General features: G+C 44.8%; 1 protein-coding gene across 17 annotated transcripts in view; it reads left to right on the top strand.

Moving 5' to 3' along the window:
• The window catches only part of PDE4DIP (phosphodiesterase 4D interacting protein), a 190,042-nt gene that overhangs the window by 119,563 nt on the left and 50,421 nt on the right, over positions 1-20,058 (top strand). For 9 of the 17 annotated variants that reach the window (XM_081120339.1, XM_081120342.1, XM_081120343.1 and 6 more), the window contains exons 6-14: positions 233-356; positions 526-701; positions 2,243-2,360; positions 16,910-17,041; positions 17,731-17,850; positions 18,091-18,183; positions 18,311-18,523; positions 18,951-19,109; positions 19,924-20,037. In XM_081120339.1, coding sequence (XP_080976465.1) covers positions 233-356; positions 526-701; positions 2,243-2,360; positions 16,910-17,041; positions 17,731-17,850; positions 18,091-18,183; positions 18,311-18,523; positions 18,951-19,109; positions 19,924-20,037 — 1,249 coding nt within the window. Of the gene's footprint in view, positions 1-232; positions 357-525; positions 702-2,242; positions 2,361-8,775; positions 10,328-16,909; positions 17,042-17,730; positions 17,851-18,090; positions 18,184-18,310; positions 18,524-18,950; positions 19,110-19,923; positions 20,038-20,058 lie in introns of those variants that run through there. The other 8 variants (XM_081120336.1, XM_081120338.1, XM_081120348.1 and 5 more) reach the window with 1 other exon arrangement.

Here is a 20,058-nt window from a genome sequence, read left to right as displayed (position 1 = left end):
CCTGAAGCTGTAGCAGTGGTGGAGCCTGTAGGAGCCAAGTGTAGTCTCATGGAGGAGCAACCAAAGCTTAGAGTTCTTAAGCGATGACCTGGAAAGGCTGGAGAGAGCCGTTCCACAAATAATGGCCGAGGGGGGAAATGCTTCATTTTTCTCATCAGTGTGAAACAGCCTCCATGGGTTCACGTGCTAAATTCTGTGACCGGCGCTGACCGGCTAACGCTCGTGGTTTCAGTGCCGACGCGGGGAGTCCCGGCGGCCACGATGAGGCCGAGCTCCGGCGCCAGGCCGCGGAGAGGCGGCAGGAGACGCAGCACGTCCACGAGCTCCTGGAGAGCAAGATCCAGCTTCTGCAGGAGGTGAGCGGCCCGAGGCCGGGGCCCCTGGCTGACCCCTCCCTGCTGCTCTGCCCCCTGCATCACCTCTCCCTCCCTAACTGGCTTCCCAGGCTCATCAGGTGTCCCTGCGCCCTCGGGCTCCTGCCCCCGCTGGGACCCTGCAGCCTCTGGGTTCGTGTCCTTTTTGCAGGAATCCAGGCTAGCAAAGAATGAAGCTGCGCGGATGGCAGCCCTGGTGGAAGCCCAGAAGGAGCGTAACCTGGAGCTCTCGGAGAAACTGAAGGGCATCACCAAGGACAGGGAGGGTGTATCAGGAGACCCGGGCAAGCCCGACCGATACACTGAGGCCCTGGCCCAGAGGGACAAGTAGGTCTTTTTGTCACTTGACTTTTGCCTGTTCTCGAGGCTAGGAGCCCTTATAGTGCTGCACTGTTCCCTTTTTAGGACTTACCTTGGCCATTTCTAAGACTCTGTGGCTCCCACAACCAAAGGTTTTCTTTTTAGGGTTGAGTCTTCAATGGTCTTCATTTAAGGAGCTCATTTGTTGGCAGTCAGGAGCCTTGAGGAGGAATAAATAGAACAGTGGTCAAATGTTGGCGAGCACGAGACCTGGATTTTCTTATTCTGTGAACATTTATTGAGCACCTGCTGCATTCCAGGCACTGGGCTAAGCACTAAGGTTACGGAGATGAAAGGCCCAGTTCTCTCATCAGGAAACATGTCGCACAGTCTTTATAAATTCTCTGATGGAAGTAACATGGGATGCTTTGGGACATGGAGGATTGTCATCTCTCCCAGAGTAAACGTTTCTCAGAGGAGCTGAAATCTGAGCTGAGTTTTGAAGGACGAATAGAAGTTAGAAGAAAGCGTAGGACGTGGGTGGGGAAGAGAAATGTTCTGTGCAGAAGGAGAAACTGCGGCCCTGGCCGGTTTGGCTCAGTGGTTAGAGTGTCGGCCTGTAGACTGAAGGATCTCGAGTTCGATTCCGGTCAAGGGAACGTAACTCAGTTTCAGGCTCGATCCCCAGCCCCGGTTGGGATGGGTGCGGGAGGCAGCCAATCGATGTGCCTCTCTCACTTCGATATTTCTCTCTCTCTGTCTGTCCCTCTCCCTTCCACTTTCTCTATAAATAAATAAATAATAAATAAATAAATAATAAATAAATAAATAAATAAATAAGAGAAACTGTGGAGGGGAGACACAGGGAAGGGCATATTTCAAGACCTGCAAATAGTTCTACATAACTAGTGCAGAATTCAGCATTATCAAATTGACAAATAACTTAGCCTCTTAGGTGCATGATATGATGGTGGCAAAAAAGGCCTTGAGTGCTTTTTAACTGACCAGGTAAAAAGCACGCAATGTACTACATGGTACACGTACACCTCTGGAATGGTAGCACTTACTACATCCTATTACTGTTGTTTGTTTCTCTTGCTGTGTCTCCCCACTCCCCAAACTCTTGGCACACACACTAAAAGAATTTGAGTTTCTACAGAGCAGAGATTGTGTCTTTTCCAACCTTATGTTCCCAGTATTTGGTAGAGTGCATTGAGTATACATAATGGTTATTACCTAAAAATTGTTTCTTGACTGAAACAACCACCCAAAACCCCCCACAACTTCTGGGCCCTTATTTTAAGAGTTATATACCTATGGTCTGTAGATCCATGGATCAGCTTCAGGAGGCCCATAAACCTGGTGACAATGGAAGCAAAAAGTCACTTGTGTAAATCTCTAGGGCTGGAGCAGATCATACATGGCTTTCCGAAGAAAAGAGTCCAAGAGTTCAATGACCCCAAAAGCTAAGAACCTACTGTGTTGAACCAGGCTCTCTTTGGAGTGGGCTGAAGGTCATAATAGTATCATGACCATAATTGTTGTTCTTAACTGTTTCTTTGATCCAGACAAATTGAAGAACTGAGTCAGAGCCTGGCTGCCCAGGAGAAGCTTGTAGAACAGCTCTCTCAAGAGAAGCAACAACTGCTACACCTGTTGGAGGAGCCGACTAGCATGGAAGTGCAGGTGAGGTCTGCGCCGTACTTCCTGAGCGCTCCATGCTTTCAGGAGTCCTGCTTTCTTATATCTAAATGTATTAGCTATCTAATGCTGCATAAAAAAATGACTGCTTACTTAGTGGTTTGAAACCATATACACTTATTATCCCACAGCTTCTGTAGGCCAGAAGTCCAGGAATGGCTTAGTTGGTTTCTCTGCTCAGGTTCTCACATGTCTGAACCCAAGGTTTCATCTGGGCTACTTTCTCTTCTGGAGGCTTCAAAAATGATCCACGACTAAGCTTCCTCTGGTTGTTGGAAGAATTTTTTTTTAATCTTCACCTGAGGATATGTTTTTATTGATTTTTAGACAGAGGAAGAGAGAGAGAGAGAGAGAGACATCAGTGTGAGAGAGAAGCATTGATTGGTTGCCTCCCATATGTGCCCCAACCGGGAATTGAACCAGCAACCTTTTGGTGTGTGGTATGACACTCCAACCAAATGAACCACCCGGCCAGGGCAAGTCTCTTGAATTTTAACCTGGGAAAGAAAGTGGTATGAAAGAATGAGCTCGGGTTTTGGATTTTGAGTCTGAGTGGCAACATGTTTTTTTATGTATGGCTTTGGGCACTTAACATAAACCCTCTGAGTAGTTTCCTCCTCTATAAAATAGGCTTTAAAATCCCTAGTGTTCAGCTATTTGTATGGATTAGAAATAACATATATGAGGCTTTTGGCATATCACTTAGAACATGGTAACTACTATCACCACCATCCTTATTGACAACCTGAAAGAGAGTGAGGCTGTTTTAAAATGAGTGGCAGCTATAAAGACATAGTGAGTCAGATATTGCAAACCTCACTCACATTGTAACTCTCTTTGTTTTATAACAAAGACAGAATTAATAAATATAGCCGCTGTTTATTAGTGAGATTAATGGTCATAATTCTCCCTCTGGACCTGTTAGCCTTGCACATAGAAAAACTATTTCATAGGCAAAAACCAAACTCAGAGTTCTCAATTCGAGTTATTGCACCTCAGGAGGACCATGGTGGAGTATGAATGGTTCAGGGCAAATTGGCCACAATGATAATTACACCCCACTTAATCTAGACAAAAAGAAATATTGAAGCACTTTCTGTAACATCTTGGGAACATTTGGTTACACTCAGATGGTTCAGGTTATTGTAATATAAAACTCAGAAGTGAACTTATACGCTTTCTTAACTACATATCCCAAGTTAATTTAAAATATTTATCAATGAATAATCAACAACTTTTCTGTAGCAGTGAAATCAGCCCATATTGTAGCATTTTCTATGTGCCAGGAGTGGCTCTAAATACCTTATATATTAACTCAGATTCATTTAAGTCTCAAAACAACCCTATGAAGTATATATTGACGTGTGAGACATAAAAAGAGAGTAATTTATAAAATAATGTTTATTTTAATATGTAAATTCTTGAGCACAACGATATTTAAAAACACAAAGAAATATGTGCTTATACCTGTAATGAAAATCACTGTGAATATCGCAGCTTCAGATGCAGTCTGATGTTATAATATGCAGGCATGTTACATTGGCACTTCAGAAATGGCAAGTGGCAGTGCTGTTAGTAATGAGCTAGTGGTGAGGCCAAGGTGAAAAACTTGGTAAATTTCCAAATAAAACAAAAACAATCCTCTCCTAATTTACATAGCAGTTCAATTAATGGAAAATTTAGTGTGTATTAATGTGGTCATATGTACAGTAGAAGTCAGTCCTAGGTTCAGATGATTATATAAATGGCTTTATTACCTACATCAGTGCCCCATGGGACATTTGAAAGTCATTCAAATGTCATGCTTTGTCCGTTGCAAGTTATGTAGCACCCTTTGCCCCACTTATCATTGTGACTATAATAAAAACAAGAAAGACCCCCAGGAATTTGCAAAATACACTTATAGGAGATTGTACAGTTGCTCAGTAGAACCATGGTCTAGGGGGGTCCTAGCCTTCACAGGGTTTACAGTCCAGTAAAAGACTGGCATGTAAAGAACTAAAATACAGGATGACAAATAAACTCATAGATAGAGGGAGTAAGTCTACCTATGGAAGCCAGAGAAGGCCTCACCTGGAAGCCCCCTTGACCTGGGACTTAAAGACTGAGCACACCAGGCAGAAAACTGGAGACTTGCATTCTAGGCAAGGGGAACAGTATATATATAGTGGTGTGGAACATAGTTAAGGAACTGGGAGGAATTGGTATTACCAAATATATGATAAATGTTGGAGAGTGAAATAGCTGGAAAGTTCCATAAATGTCAAGCTAAGGACTTCATGTTGTAGGCAACAGAGAATTTTTAAACAATTAAGCAAGGGGAATGAAACCACACGATTGCATTTTAGAAAGATAATCCTGCTGTTGGTTTAGACTGAGGATTGGCTGAGCAGATATTTGATATCACTCCTGGAGGTAGTAAAACTGTGGTGTGACACAGCTGTGAACTGCCTCATCTAATCCATCCTGTGAATTGGATAGGGGCAGAAAGAATATTAGAAAACCAGTTATAAAGCACTTTGTCTCCCCCCTCTGTATACAGGGATGTGTGCAACTTGCTATCTGTGCCACGGGAAGGCTTTGCTCTGGGTGTTGACCTTATCTGCCCATAGTAGCTGCAGTTTAGTTCCCGCAAATAAGACACTCGGCTTTGATACAGATTATCTGATGTAACTGATTTCACTATCCCTCCGTTTTCCTTTTCCGTTCTACCAAAACATGGCACAGCGTCCGTGTTAGCTGGGGCGTACTTGCACAGTGCCTCGCAGCTTCTATTATGTAATTAATTTCATAGAACAGCGCAAGGATGCCATAAGCTTGGTATGCCACCAGCCGACGGCAGCGCTCCGTGTTTGCTTCGCTGCTACGCATCCATTCAGCGATGGGAGCCCAGCAGCCGTTAGATGTGGCTTTTTCACTGGGGAGTCAGAAAACCAAATAAGGCCAAGTTTACAAAGCGTTTCTCTCTCCTCTAATGAAGGCTCCCTGAGCGCTGCAGGGGAAAGCGGCCGGCGCTTCCAGTGGCTGGTTTGATTCCTTCCTACAGAACGGTGGCAGCTTCATCCCAAAGAACCTTTTAGGTGAAACGGACCCCGGAGGGGGTGCAGGCAGGGGAAACGATGTGCCTGCAAAGGAAAGTCTAGAGAAGCTCTCGTCTTGTCTTTTTCCTGTTCTTTTATCCATCCCCCGTCCCCCCAGGATAAGGTAATATTCATGAACACGTAATTTCACTGTGGCTGGCCTCAAAAACGAAACAGGACAACAGAATCAGGGAGAGGCGTTCGTTGAACAGTCAGGCACCCCACAAAGCGGCAGCCCCTCAGCCACTGCGTCCATGGCTCCTTCGGAATGCCAGCAGACGCACCCCATTCAGCGAGGCACGGTTCCCAAAATAGCGGCCTTCAGGCGTCACCACGGAGAGGTCCGAAGTGGGGAGGGTAAGGCAACAATTCGCTCCAAAAGCTCAAGGCGCAGACTGGAAACCTTGCAGGGATTAGTAGCTCAGGCGGCCCCAGCCAGCTTCATATAGGATTTTTTTAGAGCAGCTTTTCTGCAACCCCTTCCTTAAGCTGATGAATGTTGAAGCTGGAGACTCACTGGCAAATCTTCAGCCAACGTCCCAGTCTCCCAGACCTAACTCCCATTGATAACACGTATCAGAAACAGGGTAAGATACGCAGAGTAGGATGAACTGGCCATTCAAATGTCCCACAAGATCTTAATCTTCCTTCACCTATAGGCTATTTAACTCAACTGTATTTAACTCAACTTCCAAGACGTCTGATGATACCATCTTGTCTGCAGTCCCTTCCTTTGTTTCCCACATTCTAAGACCCATTTCCAATGCCACACTCTTGTCCCCTTCAACTACAATAACCCTTGCTGATCTCAACTTTTTCTGCAGTCACGTTGAATTTAAGTTAGTACCATTTAGTTTACCAATCAATTGTTCTCATGGTAGTGTCCACATTTTCTCCCCTTCAACTAAGCTGAAAGCTCCCTGAAGGCAGAGAAAAGACATTACTGAGTTTGCATAAATTCTTGCTCATGGGTTGATTGACTTAACAATACTTTAAAATTCGCTTTAATAGCTATGGATATTTAATAACTTAACTTGGAAGACTCTGATGTTTACTATTTTAAGGGATCCTGCTTGATACCCATATTACTACAATCTGTAGTTGAACTGGAAATCTCCTGGTTTTTAAACAAGTGTTGTGAAATGCTATGTTAGTAATTAATGCAAAACACGGTTGTTTCTGACATCATAAAGATTTCCAGGCAGTACAGGGAAATCGTGCTTGTGGTATTACCATAAAGCCTAACTGGCTTGGCTGATATTCTTTCACTTCCTCATCTGCTTTACTTCTCTGACATAATCACTTTTTTTGGGCGTAGTTTTTAGTAATTAGAACAGCTATTTCCAATGTCATAACTAGGGCACTGAAACCCAATACAACTGATTTGAGACATGGGGATTTTCCACATCTGACTCTCTTGGAAACTCCCAGCCAAGAATCAGGTCTTAGAAACACTAGAGTGCTAGGGGCACAAAAGTGACTACGGTCCTCAGAGAGACTTCCCAGGGCCCCCAAAATCTAGAGATCAAAATAGAGATAGTGCAAAAGATCCTGACCATAGTAATACTTAGGAATCTTGTTCCAGATTAGTATACAGTTCTCTAAAGTCAACAGTTTTGTAAGTAGTTCTTCATTGACGGTTTTTTCAGTTCATCTGCAGAATTTCTGATCTTTGACTGAGATTTTACTGAATACAGTTGGATAGTTCTAATTCAGTGGTTTTCACACTGTGATTTCCAAAGGCAGTATATTAGCATGATCTGGGAATTTGTTAGGAATGCAGAATCTGCCGCCTCACCCCAGACCAGTTGAATCAGAGACTCTAGGGATAGGTCCCAGCAGTCCGTGTTTTAGCAGATCCTCCAGATGATTCTGACACATGCCAAAGGTGGGAAACCACTGTTTAAATTCAACATGTTTACTCCATAGACTGGGAAGGTAAAGACTGGATGTAAGTGATCTGACCTAGGACATACAGCTGCATTTATCACCTTATCTCATTCCATAAGCACGTTCAGGTTTTCTTTGATTGTTGACTGATTTATTCCTGTTGATGGAAGCCTAGATATGTACAGCTCTCTCGGTATGTTGATCTTATAGCAAACATAGTCTTCAACGGTAAATTGCCTTTCCTCCATTTAGACTAACTTGAGTTTCTACACCAAGCTGTCTCTACCTCTATATAGTCATAGTTTAGAGACTATCCGTCAGAAGCAAAATCTTATTAAAGAGTAGAGAATAATACAAAGTAGTATTTAGTTTGCTCCTGAAAAGCAGTTTGTTTCATTCATCAGTGTTTCATTAGCATTTTCCCCAACACAAGCAGGGGCTCAGATTGACTTAGACGGTTGCCGGCCTTGACCTCTCACAAGGTCACGTTGGTGAAATTCAGCATTATTGTCACTGGGAAAGGCCCTGCTCTGCGGGACTCCAGGTGAACGGCTGGGCTGTTTTCTTTCCCGGAGGGTGTCTGCAAGCTTCTCCCGCCAAGAACATTCTTTAATATAAATGATTTGAAACCTGGATTCCTGAGTCAGAGCTCCAGCCTCTGTGTGCACCCCAAAAAGGGTGGGGTGACTTGCAGCCGTGCAGCGCCGAGTGGGACAGGGCTCTCCCTGCAGTCGAACCCCCAGCCCTGAGCGCGCAGCCGCAGCGCGCCGCCCCCGGCCCGGCCGCAGAGCCGGGCCTCTGGTTCTGGTGTCGCCTTCCAGAACCGGAAAGAGAATTCGCGCGGGTAATCGCCTCCCGGGAGGCGTATGCATTCCTGAGAAAGCCCACTTTCTCTTCTACTGCCTTTCAAATCTTGGCTACCCAGCGGCATCCCCGTGGTGTCCGCAGGACCCTTTCCCCGGCGACTGCTCCGTGCGGTCTCCCGATTTCTTTTGAAAAAGGGCGACGCCCTGCGGGCCGGGCCTGGGGGGGAGGAGGTGGGGCTGCGCGCCGCGGGCCGGCGGGACCTGGAGGCGCTGCCCCGCGGCTCGGGCCCGAGGACGTGGCGCTCGCGGTGCAGACGGGGAGGGGCTCGGCTTTCTCCTCCCCGCGCAGAGCCTCGCGTCCTGCTGCAGGGGGTGCGGGGAGCACCCGTGCGGGACCTCGAGCGCTTTCTTGGGGAAATCTGAGCGGGGCAAGCGGCCCGACAGGGGCCAGCGTCCGTCCTGCCTGCAGCGCACTGTGAGCCAGGTCTGGGTTCCCCCCTCGAGGAGCGCTGAGCCGATTCGGGGCGAAGGGACACGCGTACACCCGCCACTCCGCATGCGCAGAGCCCAGGGCGGCCGCCCGGACTACAGTTCCCAGAGGGCCCTGCGGGAGGCCGTGGCGCTGCAGTCGCCGGCGCCATCTTGAAATCCGATCCTCAGCCCCCGAGCTCCGCGTCAGCCGCCGGGGGCAGCGGGTGCGCCGCGAACCCAGCCTGCAGAGAGGGAGGACGCGGCGGCGGGCAGCGGGCAGCGGGCAGCGGGCACCTCTGGGGGAGACGCGGCAGGTTCCGCGCGCGCGCCGCGCTCTGCGGTCCTTCGGCATCGCCCTGAGGCGCCTCTGCGCCCGCGAGCTCCCCGGGGGGGCGGGGCTGGCCTCTCGGGTACCCGGAGCTCGCGCGCGGGCGGCAGAGGTGACCCGCTGCCCCGCGGGGATCGCACCGGGCTGTGCCATGCGGGCGGCCCGAGGCCACCGAGGCGGACGACGCAGCGCAGCCCAGCGCCGGTGAGCGATCACGGAGCAGCAGCCGCCTCCGGGGAGCCGACCGGGAAGATGAAGGAGATCTGCAGGATCTGCGCCCGGGAGCTGTGCGGCAACCAGCGGCGCTGGATCTTCCACACGACGTCCAAGCTCAACCTGCAGGTCCTGCTGTCGCACGTCCTCGGCCGGGACGTGTCCCGCGACGGCAGAGCCGAGTTCGCCTGCAGCAAGTGCGCTTTCATGCTCGATCGGATCTACAGGTTCGACACCGTCATTGCCCGCATCGAAGCCCTGTCGATCGAGCGCCTGCAGAAGCTGCTGCTGGAGAAGGACCGTCTCAAGCTCTGCATCGCCAGCCTGTACCGCAAGAACAACGACGACGCGGGCGCCGAGGCCAGGGCGGGGGGCGGGACGGTGGACCTCTCGGGCCTGCCCGACGTGAGGTACTCGGCGCTGCTCCAGGAGGACTTCGCCTACTCGGGGTTTGAGTGCTGGGTGGAGAACGAGGACCAGATTCAGGAGCTGCACAGCTGCCACGCTCCCGAAGGGCCCGGGAGCCGGCCCAGGCGGTGCCGCGGCTGCGCAACCTTGCGCGTCGCCGATGCCGACTATGAAGCCATTTGCAAAGTGCCTCGAAAGGTGGCGCGGAGTATCGCGGGTGGCCCTTCCTCCAGGTGGTCCACCAGCATCTGCACGGAGGAACCGGCCTTGTCTGAGGTTGGGCCTCCGGACTTAGCGAGCGCGAAGGGACCCCCGGAGGGAGAAAGCATGGAGGAAGGGACCCCGGCGTCCTCCGTGGAGTCTTTGGAGGCGAGCGTCCAGGCCAGTCCTCCGCAGCAGAAGGAGGAGGAAGCGGAGCGAAGTGCGAAGGAACCTGCGAGGTGCGACTGCTGTTCCGAGGAGCAGGCGCCGCCGCCTGGGTGCAGCCACAAGCTGGAGCTAGCTCTTAGCGTGATTAAAGGTCTCGATTACAAACCCATCCAGAGCCCCCGAGGGAGCAAGCTTCCTATCCCAGTGAAGTCCAGCCCGCTCGGAGCCAGGCCTGGCCAGGGCTTGGCAGATGGAGTCAGTTCCGGTGACCTTCACAGGTCTTTGAAACCCCTTTACAGCACACCTGTCACTTACTCCCTGGAGATTTCAGACCTGCAGGAGCTGTGGGACGATCTCTGTGAAGAGTATTTGCCACTCCGGGTCCAGGTACATACACAACAGGGCTGCAGAGTGCCTGTTTGATTGTGGTTATCCGGCCTCAAGCTTCACATGATTTCTGTCTAGGTGAAGGTTGATAAGAAAGTTAATCTTCGAGACCATTTCTGCTGCACCTTTTTCCGCCTGTGTCCCATTTAATACCTGTGATGCACACCCAAGGTAGTTTGCCTCCCACAGGCCCCTTTTGTAGCAACATCTAGTGGCCTTTCCATTATCAAAACGGCAGTGAGGACCAAAAAAAAGATAAAGATTTCTAATTCACTTTGATCCTATGAAAAAAACGCATAATCTTATTTCTGGCACTAGAACTCTTCCCTCTTACCCCCCCCCCCCCCCACACACACTACTTCTTTTTTGTTGTGTTTTTATTTTTAGACTTGTAGAGGTTTTCTCCCATTCCCTGAGGGAGGGAGTTCTTCCTGGAGCATTAAGCCTTTCACCCTCAGGTGTGCTTCAAACGGATTAGAGCCTAGGGTAAAGGTTTGGGAAAACCTATTAATTCACCAAAGTATTGCAACAGCTGGGCAATATTTATACTAAACTAATAGAGGACTGATGGTGACTCGCTCATAAAAGTGATTAGGGAATTCAAGTGTTGTATTTTACAATGTTAAGGAGAAAGCTTCATAGCCAGCTTGTCTATTGAGCTCCTTTAGAAGATGTTTGATGTGAAGAAAGGATTCATCCATTATCAAGTAACAGGAGCTTTCATCCATTATACTCTTGAATTTCTAAGTGACTAGAAGATGGCAGTTGATCTTCATTTGAGCTGCTTATATCTGGCCAGTTGATTTCATACCACCTTTTTAAATTCAGCTACATACAGGGACCTGACAGATGCTATTTTGTTTCTACAGCAACAGTAAATGCTAGGTTCAGTTAGCTTTGTGAAACATCTGGCATGTTCACTTGATACAAATTCGTTAGTGATGCCCTAATAAAGGTGGATCATCTAGAAAGCGTTTTTTGGAAAGCCTGCCAAAGTCAATAGCATCCTAGAAATTTACAGCTTGATGACAGATTGTTGATTTTCACTTGAAATTTTTGAAAGTGGTTTTATTATATGTAAAGTTTGCATCACAGTGACAAAATTGTCAGAAACAGTACATATGGAAGTGTTAGGGAAAGTTTTAAAATGTTTTCATTTGTATAAAGTAGTAAGTATCAGTATGCCTGATGCTTATGTGCTGCTTTTCTTTTGCTTGCTTTTCTTGGAGTGGAGCCGTGCAGCTAAATTTGGGCTTTACAGTATTTGTGTGACCAGACATAGATGTCACAAATTAAACATGGTGTTGTTTTCATATTAGGATCTAAAAGTAGGCCGGGCAGGGTGGGTGGGAAATAAGTGGGTTTTTTTTTTTAACCTCTTATATATAGTCAATATTATAGAAAAGTAAAGACTTACAGGCAAAACAAGAGGAATTTTTAAAGCCACATTTATTTAAAAGTTCTACCTCTTGGTGCCTGTACTCAGCAATTGTTGGCGTTGGAAAGGATTTTAAAGATCATCTCATGCAGGCCCTCACTTTAGAGATTGGAAAGCTCATAGTTTAAATACTTAGCCCAGGCAGAGCCAAAGATCCCTAACCATTCTCAGCCAAGACCTTTTTATTCTGTATATTAAGCCACATTGCCTGATATACAATGAATTACATTTTAAACAAAGAGCCTTTTTTCTATAACCTAAGGATTCTGGGAGGGTTCTTTAGGGATTCTGTGAAGAAAATGGAGCACATTTAAACTATGTTGATCATATCTTTAGGTCTAAGTCCCTTTACTTCACTAAATTTGGACATTAGAAAAATAGACGTCACCTGGCTTACATTCTTTACTGTTTGTAAAACATTGAGAGGAAAGAGAAAATAGCATCCAGCTTGAATTACAGCGTTTAATTACTATGCCCTTTTCTCTAATAATTAAAGATGCGGGGGGAAATAGGAAGATAAACTGGGCTCAAAATATTTGTAAATAAAATGTGTATTTTGGGGCCCCCGTCTGTTCTTTAGGCTGGATTGACTTTTAAGCTCCCGAGGCCTGTTGTGCTTTATGGCAAAGCCAGAGCCAAGTGGAACAAAGGCAGACTGGTTTTTGTCTATTTCTCCGAACAAATGCAGAAAGAACAGAAATCAATGTAAATTATTTTTGTTAGTTGTCTTTTTAGTTTGTAGAAAGAAAAAACCATAAAAGAAAAAAATTTTCCTTTAATTATATTCTACTGCAAATAGGAAGAAAGCCGCTTATCCTAAGAGCAAGATTGTTCTGTAAGGTCATTTTGATTCCTTTGTTCAGCCCCCTACTTATCCCACGATGTGCACTGTTAAAGTGTCAGCATCACGGTGCCTCCTGATGGCTCTTCTTATTTTCCCTTTCTCGTTCCTTCTTGCTTCCTTATGTTATGGACAGGTAGCAACAGTGTCATTCTAAGACTGTAAATTGACTTACTTGCCTTCTGCAGAATCTGTGCCTGAATACCCAAGGTTGTCTAAACATCTAAAGAAAGTTTTAAAGTCTTATTGTAGCTGGTAATTATTCATCCTTTATTGTCTGGCCCCAAACTAGAAAAGCTATGATAGGAGGGGTGTGGTTCCTTCATAAACAGCAGTTCAACTCTGGCCCACGTGCAGTTTCCTTTTCTGGGTGAATTCAAAGAGCAGATCTTTGCTTCCAGCTTTGCAATGCCAGCGTCTGCTCCTGTGTGACTGTGGTAAATTATACCTCTCATAGTTCATCTACATAGCCTAGGTCAGGCCCTCCGGAAGGTGTGTTAGATGCTGGTCAAAGATTAGGTCTTTAATTTTATGCTAGCTGATGGTTCTCCTGTATCTCCTCTTATTAACAATAGGATAGAAAATTATAGCAGTTTGAGGTCTATGACTTGCTATTGTGAGGACTAGAAAAGTGCCGAGAAAAATGCTGTTAACCCAGAAGGTCTAAATTACTGCCTTTTAGCCTAAAGGTCTTAACAATATACACAACATTAGGCCTGGAAACAATTTTCTTTTCTGATCCTGGATTTGTCCTGAGTCAAAGGCAACTTAATTGAAATTATTACAACATGATTTTAGTAGCTGATAGTCTGGAGATTAACACTGATCCACCACATCAAGTATTTCTGATTTCAGGCTCCATAAAATGTTCGTAGGAGCGATTGGTTCATGCAGTTGATGCTTCCCAAGAATTCATGAGCTGTTGGCTCAGTGGGGCTTGACTAAGTGCTCCTTTGGCACTATGTTACCTGAAAGGACATTTTTCAGAGATGTAAAATAACAAAGTAGTATGAATAAAGAAGAAACAAGCCTCTTCCAGCTTTTAGGTCAGTACATTACAGAATTAGGAGTTTCCTATGATCATCTATGCCAAGATGGGTTCAGATGGGTTCCAGATTCATTTGTACTTTCATAATGGCATTCTTTGGCTTTAAAACTGTTGTTGAAACGTCTATATTAAATACTTATCATCTCTCTACCCACCTATCTATTTGTAAGAGAGCCGCTGAAGGATTAGAACATTTGCCTGAGAATTAGGAGACAGGCCTATTTTTTGATTGTTTGTTTTTTATTGTTCTTATTAAACAAAAACTTTTGGTCCCTCTAAATTTCAGGCATCATGGTAGGTAGTGGTTTAACAGAGGTGAGAGATACATTACCAACTTAAGTGCACTTGGTTAAATTGGAACCTTTTCCTGAGTTTCCCTGTAGCTTTGGACACATTGCTTACCTCTCCAAGTCACCATTTCCTCAAACGTAAGATGGGATTGGACCAGATGATTAGTTTTAAAGTTTTCCTCACAGTGCTAAGATTCTTTGGTTTAAAGTGCAGATATTACCACCTTTCCTGCCATTTTAAACTTGAGACTCTTTTCTCTAATTCTGTTTGTTACAGTTTAAATTTGAAAGGTATAATAGATGTTATTGGAAAGTTGTTTTACTTGAGGAATTAAGCCAGGTTTTATAGACAATGTTCTATCATTTAATAAATGATAAAAGTATTTATCACTTAGAATTCTTGTACAGGTCAATTAAATAGTTAATAGACATAATTTACACTGCTTTAGGGCAAGCCTCTCCCTCTTACATCACAACAAGTATCTCACTTTTTCTAGGAGTCATTTTCCTTGCCGTGCCCCTCCCTCTCCCCCCCCCCCTCTCTCTCTCTCTCTCTCTCGCCATCTAGTCCTGTTGACTGTGCCTTCGGAACATACCTATCCATTTCTGTCCCCTGCCATTACTACCACTATAATCCAGCCTGCATTTCACCTGCATTGCTGCATCAGCCTCCCCTCTCGTCTCCCCATTTCTATTGTGTTCCCCCATAATCCACTCATCACAGAGCAGCTTGAGTGACCTTTTAAAAAAATTAAATATGATTGGATTACTTTTCTGTTAAAAAACACTGCAGTCCATTCTCGTTTCAGTGAGAAGGATTCGGTTTCATTAACCCTGGTGTACAGAAGCTGTGCGTGACTTGACCCCTGCCTTCCTTTCCACCCCGTGTGTTACTGTCTCCTTTGGCCATTGTGCCCTGTCCAGCAAGGCAGCCGCTAGCCTCGTGTGGCTGCTGAGCGCTTGAAATGCGGCTAATCGGAATTGAGATGCTCTGTGCGTATAAAGTAAACCCCTAATTTCAAAGACTGAGTATGAAAAAAATGTAAAGTGTCTTGTTAATTTTTGTATTGAATACATGTTTGTGATAGTATTTTGGAAATAATAGATTGGGTTAAATAAGGTATTTAATTAAAATTGCATTTACCTATTTATTTTTACTTTAGCCCATGAAGGTACTAGAAAATATAAAATTACTTATGTGGCTCATTGCATTTCTATTGGAAAGTGATATTCTAGTCACTTACACCTTTCTCTTTCCCAGGCTTGTATCCACGCTAGGTCTCTTCATTAGCTGTTCCCTCTGCCCAGCTAGTTCTGCAGATCTAGTTCAGGACAGGCTCCTTGTCATTCAGATGTTTATGTAAAGGCTGCCTCATAGAGACTTTCCGCTGATCAACCAATTAGGGTAACTTAATTGCGTCTCCATGCTTTCTGTTTTGCTGCATAAGGCTTGTCCCTATCTGACATTTTTGTGTGTTTCCATGTTCCTTTATATGTAGCTCCCACTCCAGTTTCCGCAGTGCTTTGTGTACTATGGCATTTAACAGATGCACTGGATAGTACAGGGCTAGAGTACAGTGAGCAAAGGAGATACAATGCACAGTGAATAGAAGAATGGATAATAGCACTGGAGAAACAGAAAAGGTTTTTCTTCGAAATCTTTATACTCCCAGTCAGTGGCTGGCAGGAAGGGATTTAAGGTTAGCTATAACTCCACTGCCTGCAGGGTGGTAATTAGTGTTTGAAAGTGTAAAGGAAAGAAAAAATGAATAGCAGTGCCTTTTTTCTCTGCCTAATGGGTTTATATTTTTTTCTAATTGGAAGAGGGTGGAGCAGGGGGAAGGAGGTGGAATTTAATGCCACAGTGAATTCCTAAAGCTTTATTTTAGTAAGGACTCTTAGCTCATGATGAATACTGGTACAGTTCAGTAAGTTCATCTTAGTCCGATTGATCATCCCATATATAAATAATATGTGGGGGTTTTTTATCCAGAATTGTTTTGGTGAATTGCTCTTTCTGTAAGACATACCTCCTTCTTAGAGCACCATGGACTTTAAAATTTATTTTTAAATACTTATACATTTTATCTTATTAATTATTTTTGATCCTCACCCAAGGACATGCTTAGAGAGAGGAAGGGAGAGAGAGAGGGAGAGAGAAACATCCGTCAGCTGCCTTCCACGCGCTCCCCAACGGGGGGATGGAACCTGCAACCCAGGCATGTGCCCTGACCGGGAATTGAACCGGCAACTGCAGCCTTTCCATGCACAGGACAACGCTCAGCCAACTGAGCCACTCCCACCAATTTTATTTTTAAATAATTACAAACTTAGAGAAGTCGTGAAGGAGGTACGTAGAACTCTCAGATTACCAGTTGCCTAATATTTTGCTACATTTGCTTCTCCTGTCTATATGGACACACTTTTTTTTCATTCCTGAACCATTTGAGAAGTAGTTGGAGATACTACGCATCTTTACACCGAATACTTCAGCATTTATTTCCTGAAGACAAGGACATCTCTTACATAACTACAGTAGTTAATATTGATAAAATACTATTTAATGTATAGTCCATATTCAGAATCTGCCAGTGTTTCCAATAATGTGAGCAGGCACATTATAAGAAAGATGGTTGGACTATAACTTCCCTCTCAGGGAGGGCATAAGTTTGATCAGTGTGCCTTTTGAATTCCCTCATCGAAAACAGGATAAAGTGAATATTTGGTCATCATGAAGCATTTTCTATTATGAATCCTCCTTTCTCTCTAAACTCTGAATTCATTTTTTTTAACCGAGTAGGTAGTGTTGGTGTGAGTGTGTAGGAGGGAATCAGTATTATTAGTAAGGAGCAAGACTGTCTTCAGGAATTCATACCGACGATTCATGCAACAGCTCTGGTTTGAAGATAAAATTTATTGTTGGCTACTTTCAACTCAAGTTGCTCGTCTTGCTGCTTCTTGCTAGCCCGTGACCGAAGAGTTATTCAAACAGCAAAAGCCAAATTCAGACGAGACCATTCTTACTCAGCAGTCTGTGTCTGATTCCCATGTGGCAGAACTCCAGGAAAAAATCCAGCAAACAGAGGCCACCAACAAGGTATGATCACCTGGTGGCTGTTGGAGATCACAGGCTTTCCTGAGGGTGGGACTGGCTCTAGCTGAGTCTGCTGACCTCTCTGGGAAGGACTTGGAATATGGATACTGTGTATTCCTGGTAATACTTGATTTGAAAGCGTAGTTCTCTTTATTTCGCGTCAGGACCTTAGGCTGTTATGCACAGATCAGAATTTCTAGTGCCATCTAGGTCTGTGATTAAAACTTGAATGCAACCTTTAACTGTATAAGGTGGCAACACAGGAGGTTTGTGCTTTTGATTTTAGCTTAACTTTTCACCCCTTCATAGCCCATGGGTTTTAACACCTGCTTAGAAGGAAAGTCCCACAATTTGGGATGCTGAGCTTCTGGCCTGGTGTAGTCCTATTCTATACTAGACAGCAGAAGCTCCTTGGTCTTTGTGTAAGTGCCCAGTATGGCTGCCATTATAGAGAGAGCACAGTGCATGAGAATTGAAGCAGCTGAGTGTAGAAGGAAGTATTTCACATTTCCTGCTGCTTTCTGTTGTTAATTGGCTTAGCACTTTAGTAGTCACTATATTTGGGGAAAATTAACAAGGTAATATTCCCCAAGAAATCCTCTAAACCTAGATTTGAGGGAGGGTTTTATGGTTGCCTTTGAGATTAAAAGAAATCATTGGTCTAATAAACTCTTTTACTTTCCCGGATTCAGATTCTTCAAGAGAAACTGAATGAAATGAGCTATGAACTAAAGTCTGCTCAGGAGTCATCTCAGAAGCAAGATGGTACAATTCAAAGCCTCAAGGAAACTCTGAAAAGCAGGGAGAGTGAGGTAAAATATATGGCAATTGAGGACCTACGAGGAAATTATTTGTCCCATTAAAGTTGCCAAGTATTCTATATTTTTGTAGAAATGGATATTGTCAAACTGATAAATCTTACCCTAGAGAAAGTGTAGCTTAACCTGAATTGGTATTTTGAACTAATCCTGTTACTGAAATCAGTACAGACAAGATAGTGGAGTTAATACTTCGTTTACTAACATATTTGGTACTCCCTGTCTCATTTTCAGACTGAGGAGTTGTACCAGGTGATCGAAGGTCAAAATGACACAATGGCAAAGCTTCGAGAGATGCTGCACCAAAGCCAGCTTGGACAGCTTCATGTATGTGGGGTCCCATGGGCAGACTCCAGGGGAGGGCATGCCATTCTCTGTCACAGTCTCATCTTGTTGGTCTTCTCAGCTGCTCAGTGCTTGCCCTCCTTGTGATCATGATTTTTACTCTTTTCAGAGCTCAGAGGGTACCTCTCCAGCTCAGCAACAGGTGGCTCTGCTTGACCTCCAGAGTGCTTTATTCTGTAGCCAGCTTGAAATACAGAAGCTCCAGCGGGCCTTACGGCAGAAAGAACGCCAGCTGGCTGACGCCAAACGATGTGCGCAGTTTGTCGAGGCTGCGGCCCATGAGAGAGAACAGCAGAAAGAGGCTTCTTGGAAACATAACCAGGTAAATCATTAATCATTTTGTGGCCCTGAAGACTGACTTTGCCCTGATAATAACTCTTTATCAGGACAGTTTCTGTTGACCCTTTAGGCACTTACTTTATCTGAGTAATTCAGTTCAACATTTGTTGCCCTCATACCGTGTGCCGAATATAGGGCTGTGTTCTGGAAATACAATAGTTACGATCACAGGCTCTTGCCTCATAAGTTACTTGTAATTTAATATGAGTTACAGTCACATGAACAGAATCTCAGTGTGGTAAGTACTGTGGGGGGGAGGTATATGTGGGGTCCTAAAAGGAATAGGAAAGGCTGAGGAAGGGAGCATTTAAGACCATGCTTGTGTCATCAGTTTGGCTCAAATAAACTCTTACAAAAATTCAAAAAATAAAAACTCAAATAAAATAGCAAAAGGAATCTGTTTAATTCAGGAATTGCGAAAAGCCTTGCAGCAGCTACAAGGAGAATTGCAGAGTAAGAGCCAACAGCTTTGTACCCTGGAGGCTGAAAAATATAATGAGATTCGAACCCAGGAGCAACACATTCAGCACCTAAACCATAGTCTGAGTCACAAAGAGCAGCTGCTTCAGGTGAGTCACACGATGATTTCAATGGAAGCTGGGCTCCTAGAGCTCTGAAGTTCCTGTCCATGTAATCTTGAGATATCAGTGCACCTCCGTTGAGCACCTGCCATGTGTAGAGTAGTGAGAGGTGGGAATCAAGAGGATTAAAAATAAATAGAAAGTACAATCCCTGAACCACGATGTTAACCAGGAAGTCTAGGAAACAATAAATATAGACCTGAAAGACTTGGGCAGTAAATACTCTGTGAGTCAGAAAGTGTGCTAGGTGCTAGGAAGACAGAGAAGATATGCCCCCTGCTCTCAGTCTAGTAGGTGAAGAGATCTGTGTAGAAATTTCCCCAGATGATAAAATGAAAGTTTTAGGAGAAAATGGAACACTAAAAAAGACAGTGATCACTTCTACCACCAACTCTAAGCTCCAGTCACATTGAATCCCTTCTATTTTGTTGTGCATACAATTTGTCATAATATACATATATTGTGCACTTTTTTTTTTCTCTGATAGAAATACCTCCATCACCTCTTCACTTGAGAAACTCCTAGTGCTTTCAAGACTCAGCAAATGTGATCTTTTGTGAGACCTCTAGTCACACTTTCAGGCAGAGTTAGACAATGCATCCTGTGTTCCCCTAGCTAGCTGTGTGTGTGTGTGTATATTTATATGTGCGTGTGTATATATATATGTCTGCTAAACTGTTCCCCTTGAAAGTGATCACATTTTAGGTTTTTTCCCGAATAAGTAACAAATTGCTTGGCCGAGTATGGAAATTCAGTTAGTACTGGATAAATGAATAAAGAAAAATCTTTTTGGCTTCATTAGGAATTTCGGGAGCTCCTGCAGTATCGAGATAACTCGGACAAAACCCTTGAAGCAAATGAAATGTTGCTTGAGAAGCTGCGGCAGCGAATACAAGATAGAGATGCTGCTCTAGAGGTATGTCCCTTAATTTTACTC

This window comes from Miniopterus schreibersii, assembly GCF_964146895.1.
Source record: "Miniopterus schreibersii genome assembly, chromosome: 19".
Taxonomy (NCBI): domain Eukaryota; kingdom Metazoa; phylum Chordata; class Mammalia; order Chiroptera; family Miniopteridae; genus Miniopterus; species Miniopterus schreibersii.
Note: the sequence above shows the minus strand (reverse complement) of the source record. Positions and strands in the feature narration are given on the sequence as shown.